Here is a 15,040-nt window from a genome sequence, read left to right on the forward strand (position 1 = left end):
GCCACAGTGAACCTGACTTTAAAACCTACTGAATGTAAGCTAGATATTAGTTACCTAGAATAGGATCTACATATTTACAGTCTGCTTTTCCACCTGCTGTGGAGATCTGCTCTGAGTTTTCTGTGTTTTGCAGATCAGGACTTTAAGCCTGCAGGGAGTTTTAATCAATCTAAACAACAAACAGTTTCCATGGATTTCTATGTTAGAGCTACATGGATGATGATAGAAAATAAGAGATTGTTTGCTGGAAACTAGAAGCTCAGGACTGTTTGCAGCCTAATGAGTTCAATAATATTTAACTAAAAGTTCATCTTTGCCTCCTTTGTGCTCTTTAGCTAAGAAGCAGGATTTACACCAGAGATCCAGACGCAAAGCTGGGGGGGCAGTGGCGGCCTAGTGGTCAGGGCATAGAGCTTGGAACCCAGAGGCTCTGAGTTCGAGTCCCACTGCCACTCTGGGTCCCTGAGCAAAGACCTTTAACCCCACCTGTGGCAATAACAATACAATGCTGGAGAAAAAACTAAAACTGAGATTAGTTTTAATCTACAGACTGTTTTTCAAATTCCAAAAAACTTAAAATCAATCCTCTGGACTTTGTTTCCAAGTTTGAAGACGTTTCTCTTCCATCCAGAAAGATTTTTCAATCCAAAATGTCAGAAATAGCGTTTAGTTCCAGGTTTTATCCAGCAGCCCAACAAAGCCTGGTTTTAGTTTAGAAACGGATGAACGGGTCCCCCCCTTTGGAATGGGGGTCGTTTGGCTTCTTTATTAGCCTCCAATGCCCCATACCTGTCTATGTCTCTGAAAGGGGGGAGGGTCGTTAGAGGGAATAGTTGGCCTGGATGAACAGGTGAGGTCAATGTAAAGGGAGTTAGGTTGTTTTTAAAATTAAAAGAAAATAAATCACTTTACATTCAAAACTAATAGGATAAGAAAAACAAACAGTTTTAAATGGAATTTATAAATATTTTATCTACAGTGAAAGATTTTTCTTTAAACGAGTTTCAGAGAGTTAACCGTTCAGGCAGGCAGGTCTGTGATTAAAGAGGACGACCTGTTTCACCTTAATAAAACTAAATCAGACACGTCTGCTTAGAAAACAGAAAACATAGATCTCATTTATAGATGAGAAATGATGTAGAAAGTTTCCTCAGGTGTTAGAAATGAAGCATCCAGAGTTCCAGGTTGGAGCTCTGCAGATCCGATGATGGCTGCTCTGCTCCAGCGTCCTGTCCTTCCTCCTCTCAGACCGTTTAAACTCCTCCATGATGCAGTTTGGTGCTTTTTAAGCGGCTCTCCAAGGAACGCCGCTGGTTTCAGAGCATCAGAAGGAACAAACCTCCTGCTGCAGCTTTTAAGACGTTTCTGTTTGAACTTTGAAGCTGAATGAGCTCCATCTTTAAGTAAATTACTCCACAAAGCTGCTTGTTAATGACCTGATCCTTTGACTCAGGTGTGTGACGCAGGATCCAGGTGCGTCGGCCCTCCAGGACTGATTCAGATGCTGCAGGTTAGCAAAGCTGGTTAATCAGCCAACGATTAAAAGACCAGAATGTTGGAAACGTCTAAAAACGCAGATCAGAGCTCCTGAAGGAGCGACGCTGGAAAACACAGCGATGATCAGCAGGATTCAATCACCTGAGCTGAACCCTGTAGATCACTATATTTAGGTCCATCACAGATTTCACCATCAAGGTTTTTATCACGCATTAATACAGGCGTTCTACAGTCACTACAGAGTTTAGACTTTTTAACCATCTTAACAATCCAGATATTTAAATAGTAAAAAACAGGAAATAACTGTTAATAAACTTCACCTCTAAAATCTAGAAGAGGAAAAACAATAAAAACTGTGTGCAGAATTATTAAATAAATTATTATTTCCACCATATCATCCTTTCATACATGTTGTCCTCCTCCAAGCTGTAGAGGCTCTCTGTAATGAGAAGGGGCGTGGCCTAATGACATCATGCTTAATTATTAGGCAACTTCCTTTCCTTTGGCAAAATGGGTCAGAAAAGAGATTTGACTCTGAAAAGTCAACAATGGTCAGATGTCTTTCGGGGGGGGGGGCAGCAGTTTGGAAATAATGAAGCTTTTGAAGCGGGATCATCAAACAATCAAGCGGTTCATGGCAAATAGCCAACAGGGGAACAAGAAGCGTGTTGAAAAACGAAGACGCTAAATAAAAAGAATTGAGAAGGATGAAGCGTGAAGCTGCCAGGAAGCCATCAGCCACCAGTTGTTCCATATTTCAGAGCTGCAACATGTCTGGAGCGCCGAGAAGCACAAGGTGCTCAATCCTCAGGGACCTGGCCAAGGTAAGGAACGCTGAAAAAAGGCCACATTTGAACAAGACGCACGAGACAAAACGTCAAGATTGGACCAAGAAATCTCTGCAGACTGATTCCTCTGAGGTGTTTGGGTCTGATGGATGAGAGTGAGTCTAGATGGTCCAGATGGATGGATGGGCACCAGGCTGGATCAGTAAAGGGCAGAACGTTCCTTATCCACTCAGACACCAGCAAGGTGGAGGTGGGGTAATGCTATGGGCTGCTATCATCAAAGATGAGCCTGTGGGACCTTTTCAGGTTGATGATGGAGTCCAGATCAACTCCCAGACCTGCTGCCAGTTTCTGGAAGACGCCTTCTTCAAACAGCAGAACAAGAAGAAGTCGCCATCATTCCAGAAACACCTGATATTCCTGCAGGACGATGCTCCGTCACACGCATCAGAATACACCACAGCGTGGCGGCCAGGAAAAGGCTAAAAGGGTCACCTGATCTGAACCCCATGGAGAACCTGTGGTCCTTCATGAAAGGTGAGATCTACAGGGAGGGAGAACAGGGAGGCTGCTGCACGCCATGAGGATCGCACACAGATCAAGACTCTGACAGAATCTATGGATGGAGGATTTAGAGCGTCATGGTGGAGAAAGGAGGATAGATTGGTCACTGGGTTGGTTTTTATTTATTTTTTGAATGTTGCAAATGTTTATTTCTGAATTTTCAGTTGTTATATTGGTTTATCTGGTGAAAATAAACAAGATGGGTATAAATTAGTTTATTACGTTGATTAATAATTCTGCACAGTAATATTTACCTGCAAACACAGACGTCCTCATTAAATGAATCTAAAATAAAAACATCAACTTCCAAATATATGAAACTTTGATATTAAGGAGTCTTTGGGGTTGATTGAGAACATATGTGGCCCAATAATAAAAATAATCCTGAAAAATACAACTTTCCTAATAATTCTGGTGCAGATCAAGTATCTGCATAATAGAAAACTTTTTAAATGATGAAGTTCCTCTCAGAATTAAACAGGACCGTTCTACCTGCTGTCATCTGCTCTCTGGATGTGAGTCGATAATTAATCCAGTTTTTATATCTGTTGGTGGCAAAGATCTGGGAATAAAATGATGCGCGTCCTTCTGCTGAGAACAGAGAGGAATATTTTGATAAGGCTGCAGCCATGGAGGCCTCCTCATCTGCTAACATGTTTGATTTAACGATGTGATGATATAACGACGTAATGATGTAATAATGTGTCAGACTGCAGATTCATTAAATGCCTTTTTAACTGTTAATTGAGGCGACATCCTGAGGTGAGCAGCTTCCTGATCTCAGTTCAGAGTTTCTATCAGAATCTGTTCTCATGTCTCCTGGTTATTTAACATATTTAAGGTATAAAGTTTTATTTAAAGCGTTTTTACCGAGTGATTTCCTTTCAGGGAAAAGAACCGGAGAGAGAAAGCTCCAAGGTGAACATAGAGCCTCTCTTTAACACCTTCCATACTTTCAGAACCAGATCAGATCCGATTCCATCATCTCTGGCGCCACCTGCTGGTTAACAGCTTCTACCACGTTGTTCCTCTTTTCATGTATAAAACATCAGCCTGACGGACGGACAGAACTTTAAAATAACAGCATGGAAGAGGAGATGGTGGGAACCGTGTGGAGAGCCCGGTACCGACCCGGACGGTCCGGTTCTGGTATCGCTGCCGTCTGTTTGTGTTCCTGTTAGCTTAGACATTCCTGCCAGACAAGAATCTGCCCCGAGGCAGGAACCAAAACACTGATAACATCTGGAAAAACCCAAACTCCCTTTGGACCGGAAGGCTCAGAACCAGAACCAGAACCAGCAGAAATGTGTTTCACACTTTTATTGGTTTTCTGAAAAACAAACGGCTCATAAATGTGACGCTAAACAATAAATACAGACCAGGAGGCCTGATGAAACAGTGGTTCTGATCCGGCGGGTCCAGACAGAACCGGGATACAAGGCGGGAATGTTTACAGGACAACAACAGGCATCAAAGTCCAGGAGTTCGTGGGTCTAACGGAGAGTTCTGGTTCCTCAGGTGGAATAATCCTGCAGGACAGAAACCGGACCGGATCAGGAAACCAGAACTTCTGCTGGATCTTAAAGGTGCGTCTGGATACTCACAGCTCTGGGCTTCTTGTTGACCTTCATGTCAAACCTGCAAAGAACACAAAGTGACCCGATTAGATGTTTCCACCGGACCAGCAGGAGGTTCCTGATGGGGAGACGATGGAGCCACTACAGAACCATGAAGAACCAAACGTTCAAGAGCAGGAAGATCTGATGAAGGCAGGCATGCATCTGCAAGCAGAGGAGGAAGCATGCAGAGCGGAGCGGAGCGGAGCAGGCGGCGTCCAGCAGAGCAAACGGAGAGCAGGCAGGAAGTGGAAGAAAAATCCAGACTTACTCAAAGTCATAATCAAACATGGCGGAAGGGCTGAGGGGGCGGCGTTATGGGAGGAGAGAGCAGCAGCTGTTAGTGGAACGCAGACACCGACGTCCTCACAGCATCACAGAGCAGAGGGGCCCTCAGAGGGGCCCCCACCCTCGAACACGTTCCCCCACCCCCCCACCGTTCTATGGAGGGAGCACGTTCCCCCACCATTCTATGGAGGGAACACGTTCCCCCACCCCCCCACCGTACTATGGAGGGAACACGTTCCCCCACCGTTCTACGGAGGGAACACGTTCCCCCACCCCCCCACCGTTCTATGGAGGGAGCACGTTCCCCCACCATTCTATGGAGGGAACACGTTCCCCCACCCCCCCACCGTACTATGGAGGGAACACGTTCCCCCACCCCCCCACCGTTCTATGGAGGGAGCACGTTCCCCCACCATTCTATGGAGGGAACACGTTCCCCCACCCCCCCACCGTACTATGGAGGGAACACGTTCCCCCACCCCCCCACCGTTCTATGGAGGGAGCACGTTCCCCCACCATTCTATGGAGGGAACACGTTCCCCCACCCCCCCACCGTTCTATGGAGGGAACACGTTCCCCCACCCCCCCACCGTTCTATGGAGGGAGCACGTTCCCCCACCATTCTATGGAGGGAACACGTTCCCCCACCCCCCCACCGTACTATGGAGGGAACACGTTCCCCCACCGTTCTACGGAGGGAACACGTTCCCCCACCCCCCACCGTTCTATGGAGGGAACACGTTCCCCCACCCCCCCACCGTTCTATGGAGGGAACACGTTCCCCCACCCCCCCCACCGTTCTATGGAGGGAGCACGTTCCCCCACCATTCTATGGAGGGAACACGTTCCCCCACCCCCCCACCGTACTATGGAGGGAACACGTTCCCCCACCCCCCCACCCGTTCTATGGAGGGAGCACGTTCCCCCACCATTCTATGGAGGGAACACGTTCCCCCACCCCCCCCACCGTACTATGGAGGGAACACGTTCCCCCACCCCCCCCACCGTTCTATGGAGGGAGCACGTTCCCCCACCATTCTATGGAGGGAACACGTTCCCCCACCCCCCCCACCGTTCTATGGAGGGAACACGTTCCCCCACCCCCCCCACCGTTCTATGGAGGGAGCACGTTCCCCCACCATTCTATGGAGGGAACACGTTCCCCCACCCCCCCACCGTACTATGGAGGGAACACGTTCCCCCACCGTTCTACGGAGGGAACACGTTCCCCCACCCCCCCACCGTTCTATGGAGGGAACACGTTCCCCCACCCCCCCACCGTTCTATGGAGGGAGCACGTTCCCCCACCATTCTATGGAGGGAACACGTTCCCCCACCCCCCCACCGTACTATGGAGGGAACACGTTCCCCCACCCCCCCACCGTACTATGGAGGGAACACGTTCCCCCACCATTCTATGGAGGGAACACGTTCCCCCACCCCCCCACCGTACTATGGAGGGAACACGTTCCCCCACCGTTCTACGGAGGGAACACGTTCCCCCACCCCCCACCCCCCCACCGTTCTACGGAGGGAACACGTTCCCCCACCGTTCTACGGAGGGAACACGTTCCCCCACCGTTCTACGGAGGGAACACGTTCCCCCACCGTTCTACGGAGGGAACACGTTCCCCCACCGTTCTACGGAGGGAACACGTACCCCCACCGTTCTATGGAGGGAACACGTTCCCCCACCCCCCCACCGTTCTATGGAGGGAACACGTTCCCCCACCATTTTATGGAGGGAACACGTTCCCCCACCCCCCCACCGTTCTATGGAGGGAACACGTTCCCCCACCCCCCACCGTTCTACGGAGGGAACACGTTCCCCCACCGTTCTATGGAGGGAACACGTTCCCCCACCGTTCTATGGAGGGAACACGTTCCCCCACCGTTCTATGGAGGGAACACGTTCCCCCACCGTTCTATGGAGGGAACACGTTCCCCCACCGTTCTATGGAGGGAACACGTTCCCCCACCGTTCTATGGAGGGAACACGTTCCCCCACCGTTCTATGGAGGGAACACGTTCCCCCACCCCCCCCACCGTTCTACGGAGGGAACACGTTCCCCCACCCCCCACCGTTCTACGGAGGGAACACGTTCCCCCACCGTTCTATGGAGGGAACACGTTCCCCCACCGTTCTATGGAGGGAACACGTTCCCCCCACCGTTCTATGGAGGGAACACGTTCCCCCACCGTTCTATGGAGGGAACACGTTCCCCCACCCCCCCACCGTTCTATGGAGGGAACACGTTCCCCCACCCCCCCACCGTTCTATGGAGGGAACACATTCCCCCACCCCCCCCCACCGTTCTACGGAGGGAACACGTTCCCCCACCCCCCCCCACCGTTCTACGGAGGGAACACGTTCCCCCACCCCCCACCGTTCTACGGAGGGAACACGTTCCCCCCACCCCCCACCGTTCTATGGAGGGAACACGTTCCCCCACCCCCCCCACCGTTCTATGGAGGGAACACGTTCCCCCCACCCCCCCACCGTTCTATGGAGGGAACACGTTCCCCCACCATTCTATGGAGGGAACACGTTCCCCCACACCCCCACCGTTCTATGGAGGGAACACATTCCCCCACCCCCCCCCACCGTTCTACGGAGGGAACACGTTCCCCCACCATTCTATGGAGGGAACACGTTCCCCCACCCCCCCACCGTTCTATGGAGGGAACACATTCCCCCACCCCCCCCCACCGTTCTACGGAGGGAACACGTTCCCCCACCCCCCCCCACCGTTCTACGGAGGGAACACGTTCCCCCACCCCCCCACCGTTCTACGGAGGGAACACGTTCCCCCACCCCCCACCGTTCTATGGAGGGAACACGTTCCCCCACCCCCCCACCGTTCTATGGAGGGAACACGTTCCCCCACCCCCCACCGTTCTATGGAGGGAACACGTTCCCCCACCATTCTATGGAGGGAACACGTTCCCCCACACCCCCCACCGTTCTATGGAGGGAACACATTCCCCCACCCCCCCCCCACCGTTCTATGGAGGGAACACGTTCCCCCACCCCCCCACCAGGTTCGGCCCACAGAAACGTAAAACCAGAACCATGCAGAAAACTTCTGCTTCATTTAGATCTTTTAAAATCCATAAAATCTGTTTGATTTTTCTAGTCTTGGACCTGGAACCGCTCCAGAACCTTCATTAGACCCAGCAGAACCTCTGACCCGTCCCTGAAAGGTCCCCTACAGCTGAGGTACGACTGACCCAGTCCGGGTTCTGGAGCGTAGAAGAACCGGGTCTGAGGAACCGGACCTCCACCCTAAACGTCCTTCTACAGACCAGAGATCCAGAACCAGATCTGGACCTGGAGCTTCCAGAACCACGGAGCGGACCAGGAGGAAAGGTTCAGCAGGAACCGGACCACAGAGGAAGTTCTGGTTCCAGTTTGCTGAAGTCCAGAACCCGGTTTGAGAGGATCTACTGGAACCGGCTCCAGGTTTCCTGCTACCTGGACCCACCGGGCCTGACAGAACCGTACCTGTGTCTGTTCTTGTTCTTCCTCTTCTTGTTGGGGTTGCCATGGTGACTGCTGGATGACGAGGAGGAAGCAGCTTTCTGAGGCTTCAGGTCCTGCAGCGCCGAGTCCATGTCCTCCGTGTCCTCCTGACTCGGTTCGTTCTCCTGGTTCTGAAGATCCGGAGAGGCGTCGCTCTCCGTCCCGCTGCCGGCTTCACCTGAGGTCATGGGAGAGAAGATCAGAACGCGCAGGAAAACATCGTCCGGCGGCGTCGCAGGTCCAGCCTACTCACGCTTTTCGTTCATGTGGTCGGGGATCCCTCCGAGCGCGCAGACCGCCTGCCAACCAGAACACAGCCGTGTGATGAGTGGGGCGGAGTTCTGTCAGCTCAGCATACGCCGTCAGGCCAGCATACCCTCAGTAATACGCCACAGTGAGCATCCGCTGCGCTCCTCACAGCCAACGGCTTTTAGCGTTTATGGATAAAAAACTCCTTCACTAGGTCCACAGCAGGGCAGCGGGAAAATCCTTTAGGTAATTTATGGTGATTTCTGTCTGCCCGACATAATATCCACCATTTAGTTCCTAGTATTGATTTATTTTAAGCTAAACATTTCTACCTAAAACTGAGGGGAAACGGGTTCAGTCTGGCAGGTGGCGCTGTGGAGCCCTTTAGCTGAGCGGCGCAGCAACGTACGGCGCTCACGGTGGACGACGGGGACTGACTCAGAAAAACGGAAACCAGAAGAACCGAACGCTGAATTTCATCTGATGAACGTTTACAGAAGTTACTTTTTTATCTGTTTAATTTTGATAACAGGAAAGATGTTTCCATAGTGATAATATTGGATCGTGAAACCCAAGAAATACTCACCACTATCAACGACATGCATTAAAAAAGGACATTACACGTCCGTTTGATGAGGATCTTATTAAAGAATGATTGGGATTCTTTATTTAACAGAGAATTAAATATTCATAAGAAGATTCTACAACTGGACAGGAGATTTATTAGCTTTTAGTTTAATTCGAGCAACATGCAGATCATTTTATTTATTTATTCTTAGAGTACATGATGAAATACTGAGATTATTTTCAGATTACGCATCAATAGATTCATTTATTCCATGTGGGAAAAGGAATCACTTAGGATTAACTGGATAATAAAAACCTACTGGCTATGGGACTGATGGCCGCTGATAACGACCACGCGTATCACTGTGGGTAACCTGAGCTGACAGAACATCAGATCAACCAGAGCAGAACAGGAAGAGGACTTACTGCCACTGATGTTACCGAGGACTTGCTGAACAGACGCTCCGCTTCCTTAAATTTACGGTTCCTTCTGTCAGTTTTACTGTTGGAGTTCCTGGTAAAAACAACAAGTTTTATTTCATTGGATTATAAAGCTGCCGGTTCCACTAAGCCCAGACTAAAGAACGGCTTCGTTTCCCTTCATGGTGGAAGCTCTTACTTCTGGTTGGTCAGGTATCTGTCCCATCCTCTGATGATGTTTCCGTACATCTGGGTGTCTTCCAGGTAGCTGCCCTCGAAAGCATAAATCTGCCTCTCCAGGTTCACCAGAGTCTCCTGTTGGGTTGAAGGAAACTGGAGGTCAGAGGTCAGAGTGAAGGTCTGTAGTTTGACCCCAGTAGGTCAACGCAGGAAATTTTAATGTCGAGATCAACCATCTTTAAACAATGGTTGTTTCTCACTATGTGTACTTGTGCTGTCTCGTGTTCTCGTGAAACGTCATCAGCCTCAGCACTAGTACTGTTCTAATTCACAAGAACAGCAGACTGAGAACGGACAAAGTCCCCGGATGTTGTTCTCGCCCCTCCTTCTTTACCCAGCATGCATCAGAGCAGAGTTGTCTGTTCTCCAGACTGACAGCTGTCCCAGCATGCACTGCTGCAGCAGCTTCCAGGTTAGCGCTCACAGAGCTCAGAGGATTAAGTTAAAAGTTCACTTTTCTGTTGTTCAATAAAAGTTTTAAGATCATTTGAGGCGAGAAAATTAAGCTTCACTATATGGAACATTTACTGATTTAAAACATGATTTAAAAAAGTTCAGCTGCTGAGAGGAGAGCCGCAACCAGTGGACCTCTAAGGCTAACCACAGCCAGAGCTAACGTTAGCCCTGGCTGCTGCAGACGAGCTAATGTCTGCGGCATCCAGACGTCGGCATCCAACCAGACTGTGACTGTTTGAAGGTTCACTGATGTAAGACGCTGCCATTTAATGATTTAAACGCAGAAGTAAGTTTTTAACAGCCATTTTAAAACATGCAGGCACGATAAAGGAATAAACTACGGCTGATTGGACGATGGTTTTCTTTTCCGCTTACAGTCTGCTTTATAATTGGTGGACAAAAATAGATTTGTATTTCAGCAAATGATCAGTCTGAGCTCCTTCCTGTTTCCCCTGGGATTTTATTGGTTTAAATTTGATTCACTCCAACTCATGGCAATTATCAGCAGATGCCTTTTTTTTATTTTTACCTAAACACCGTTTTAAATTACTCTGGTTTTCCTGATATGACAGAGAAATTACTAAAAACCATAAATCTAGTTAATATAAGCTAGAAAGTGTTTTCCCCTGTATTTAGGGAATTACATGAGGTCAGTACTTCTTTAGTTACTTTTAGCTCTTTAATAAAGACTAGTATATCCGCCCTATCCCTGTTAATGGTTTATCATCTAAAGAAATAAATAAAATTATCAGCAATTTTACCTGAAAAAAAAAGAAACCTTTTGAAGAATGAAATTCTTAAATCTCCCAAAATACAAGGATTTGATTCATTACATTTAGATGACTCACCTTTAAAATAAGATGGAATGTCTCAAAACCCAAAAATCCTTTTTCATTGTGAATATTTTTTTAAAATTTGGTTGGTCTACATTATCTACTCACTGATAATTACAGTGTTACAAAATTACCTTTAAAACTCAGAATAATGAAAATGTTACCATCAGGAAAAAGTCCTTATTTATACAGACCTGGGTTGATATAAACATTATTTTTTAATGTGACCCTTTTTGATTCTCATGGTATAATTCTTAGTCCTTTTCTGTCACATACAAAGAATTAGTCACGTAACTAAGACTATCACTAATGGTCCCTCTCTCCTGATCCGGAGACATTTCCAGTATAACCAAGAATAAAACATCTTCTAATGATAAATGATTCTGACCTACTGGACTCAAAGTGCAACAACAAACAAATAAATACATCTTTCTACGAAAAGAGGATAAATCCAGGAGGAAAAGCATTTTGGGATAACATTAGAAGAACTGTATAATTAATATAAGATAAAGGAGATTCCCATCAAAGTTCTACACATTATAGATCCAACAAATTTATATTTTTCTAAATTCTCAGATAATGAAGAAAAATGCGTTTATGGAACCAGAAACCTTATGGGCCGGATTTATCAAGATCCAATTTTGCGTGCAGTAATTTGCGCTCGCAAAGTGGAATTTTGCGCGAGGGGCTGAACCATGGTTTGCGGGTGATTTAACAAGAGCGATTGCGTAACTGGTGGCAGGTGCAAAACTGTTGGAGACGCCCTATTTAAATGATGGTTTTGCGCGTTTTGTGGTTTGCGGCAAAGTAGTTTGTAGCTTGTGCAAACTAGTGCATTAAGAAATTTTAATCTTACAGTGACACCACCCCCTCCAAAAAAAGAAATATATATATATATATATATATATATATAAACTTTGGCAACCTTTATTCCCTAAGGTGGTATGTGGCTGAATTTCTACTTCACCGCAGTAAGAAAAAAACACACAAACAAAAATAAAACAGGTGTTTTTTATCGGCCTGTAGAAAAATGCACATACCAAATGGCTCACAAGAAGTGACTGTGGATAAGATGACTGCATTGGCATGTTGCTCCACAGGCGCAGGGTGTCGGGGTTCTCCGGTAGGGCGTCAGGGCGACATGGCATTTAGAACGTCGGACAGCACTTCTGAAAAACGAGATTGGGAGATCCCAGATGCAAAAAAGTGCAATGTTGCAAGGAGTTTCGTGATATCTGGTATTGCGTGGGTCCTCCTTGTGGCTGGCTCCAAATCCATTCGGAGTTCCCCCAACAGCTCCAAAATGGCAATGCTGGATAAACGATATGTTTTGATGATCGTTTCCTCGTTCATTCCAAAAATATTCACACGGAGTGAAAAAATGCGTTCTCTGCGTCTCCTTGCTTCATTTCGATTTCTCCTTCTTGCGACAATAACCGCTGCCATGTGTGCGCAATTACGCATACAGACCATTTGCACCTTCTTTTGAAACGTGTTAAATATAGAGTCAGATACCGTTAGCAAAATTGCTTTCAGGTTTGATAAATCACTTTGCGAGTGCTAAATTAATATATTTACATGTTCTCCTCCCACAAGACGCACTTTTGCGTGTAAACGCCCTATATTGAATATTCATTGCAGAAAACGTACTAAATGGATAAGAGACGCTATTTAGCACGTTTTAAAGACCAAATCCTTTTAGCACGCTGTTGATAGATCAGTTTGTACATTTTTTTGCGTGCGCAGTGAAATAGCTCACGTTTTAATACACGCAAACCTTTGATAAATCCGGCCCTATGTGATTTATTCTATAGATGTTTGGACTCTTCCTGAATGATATATAACCTCTAAACTCAAAGCATAGATTGAATGTGAGACTGTAATACTGCATTTTACCGCTGGAGACATTAATGTTAGTTTATCACAAACCTGCTCATTTTAATGGATCATTTCATAAACACAAATGTAAATATATATCAAAAAGTAAATAAAATCCCTTCCTTTTCTAAACCAAATAATACTTTTTCTAAGGTTTTTTGTTTTTTTGTATGTATTTTAATTTAGAGAACATTTCTATTTTTCTTATTTATAATTTTTTGGAAAATATTTTCAATAAAAACACCAAAAAAAAAAAAAAACGGGGGGTGGGGGTAGAATTAAATCATCGCGAGATTTCAGTGATGCCGTTGGCGGCTCTACGCAGCGATGCTAACTGCTAAATCAGGCCTTTGATCTAATGTATCTCCAATGTTTCCAGACCAATTAGCGGGTTAGTCTGTATGTATCGCTGCGGTCCATCGCTGTTTCGTTCATGCTGTTAAACATTTATTAATTCGATATAAATGGAAGGAAACAATAAACAGAGCTGCTAGCGGGAGCTAACGGCTACTATTAGCCTCCGTTAGCCTAGCATGCAGGCCTCAGATGGTGGCAGATGAATCCGCTTCTACTCACCGCTAGCTCCTGTTTCCTCTTCACCAGCTCCGCCAGTTCCCTCCTGGTGTCTGGGATCTGCGGTGGGGTCGCCTTAGCGTGCATCGCCATGACGGATAAACCTTCTGGATCAGATGCAGGCGGAGGAGGCAGAGGCAGAGGCAGAGGCAGGTAGCGGGCTGCTGTGGTCACTGCGGAGCAGGGTACCGATACATCCTGCAGGGGGCGCTCCAGACCGCAGCAGGACTGTTACCATGACAACAGCAGAAGCTCTTATAACGCGCCTACTAATTAGTTTGTGATGATTTTATGAAATATGAGCAGAAAATACGACATTTATAGACAATATATTCATTTGTTTTCATTATCGCGTTAAATTAGATTAATAAACAACTGAATTAGTTAAAAACAGTTTTATTACAAATAAATGCAAAGAAAGAGCTGCCATCATCCATCCATCCATCATCCATCCATCCATCCATCATCCATCCATCATCCATCCATCATCCATCCATCATCCATCCATCCACTGATCTCTCTCAGCTCTTCATTTTCTTCATCTCTTTCAGATCCACAGGAAGATGTTCCTTGAACTACAAGCTGCAGAGATCCTTCACTAACCATCACAGCGCCCCCCCCCTCCCCCCACCTCTATCCTTGCAGCAGAGACTCTAACTTAGACTGAAACAGACTTAAATGTCATTTCATATACACAGAGCGTATATAAAAGGAAATGTTGTTCAGTACAGCTCTCCAGACATTTTCATTTTCAAAGTGCAGAAGTAATTAAATGTAAACATACGACTGTATATGATTTAAAGTTTTTTTTTTATATAAATCCCATTTTATCATCAGTTCATCAGTGTGATGGCGGTGGGGAAGAAGCTGCTGCAGAACCTGCTGGTCCTGCATTGAATGCTGGGAAGCCTCTTCCCAGAGGGCAGCAGGGAGAACAGTCCATGGTGGGGGGGTGAGGGGTCATTGATGATGTCACGGGCTCGGGACACGCAGCGCTGGGATGAAATGTCTTTAATGGAGGGAAGAGGAGCCCCCATGATCCTCTCTGCTGTTCTCACCTTCTTCCAGTCTGAGGCGCTGCAGCCTCCACACCACACAGTGAGACAGCTGCTCAGAACGCTCTCTATGGTGCTTCTGGAGAAGGTGGGGAGGATGGGGGGGGCAGGAAGTCCAAGCGCTTCTGGGCCCTTTGGACCAGTGAGGTGGTGTTTCCAGTCCAGGTGAGGGTGTCTGTGATGAATGACCACCTCTACAGCTGAGCTGTTGATGAGCAGTGGAGCGTGGTTAGGACGGTTCTTCCTGAAGTCCACCATGATCTCCTTGGTCTTCTCCACCTTCAGGATCAGGCTGTTATCTCTGCTCCACCAGCTGCTCCACCTCCTCTCTGTAGTCCAGGTCGTTGTCGTCTCTGATGAGGCCCACCACCGTGGTGTCGTCTGCAAACTTCACCATGTGATCGGTGGTGAACCTGGGGACGCAGTCGTGTGTCATCAGGGTGAACGGCAGGGGGCTCAGGACGCAGCCCTGAGGTGAGGGGCTGATGACATC

General features: G+C 47.3%; 1 protein-coding gene across 2 annotated transcripts; it reads right to left on the minus strand.

Annotated features, from left to right (window-relative positions):
- Positions 1 to 4,154: 4,154 nt before the first annotated feature.
- Positions 4,155 to 13,639, minus strand: meaf6 (MYST/Esa1-associated factor 6). Of its 2 annotated transcripts, XM_038268617.1 has the most exons (8): positions 13,496 to 13,639; positions 9,712 to 9,827; positions 9,519 to 9,606; positions 8,530 to 8,575; positions 8,259 to 8,454; positions 4,737 to 4,766; positions 4,454 to 4,487; positions 4,155 to 4,378 (listed from the first exon to the last, which is right to left on the minus strand). In XM_038268617.1, exons 1-8 carry the CDS (start codon positions 13,583 to 13,585, stop codon positions 4,364 to 4,366), a joined length of 615 nt encoding a protein of 204 aa, XP_038124545.1. In that variant the 5' UTR covers positions 13,586 to 13,639; the 3' UTR covers positions 4,155 to 4,363. The 2 variants fall into 2 exon arrangements, with proteins under 2 accessions (XP_038124545.1, XP_038124546.1); XM_038268618.1 differs by lacking the exon at positions 4,737 to 4,766.
- Between the last annotated feature and the right edge of the window lie 1,401 nt (positions 13,640 to 15,040).

The sequence above is a fragment of the Cyprinodon tularosa genome, unplaced genomic scaffold, assembly GCF_016077235.1.
Source record: "Cyprinodon tularosa strain WSP-4 unplaced genomic scaffold, ASM1607723v1 ctg706, whole genome shotgun sequence".
Taxonomy (NCBI): domain Eukaryota; kingdom Metazoa; phylum Chordata; class Actinopteri; order Cyprinodontiformes; family Cyprinodontidae; genus Cyprinodon; species Cyprinodon tularosa.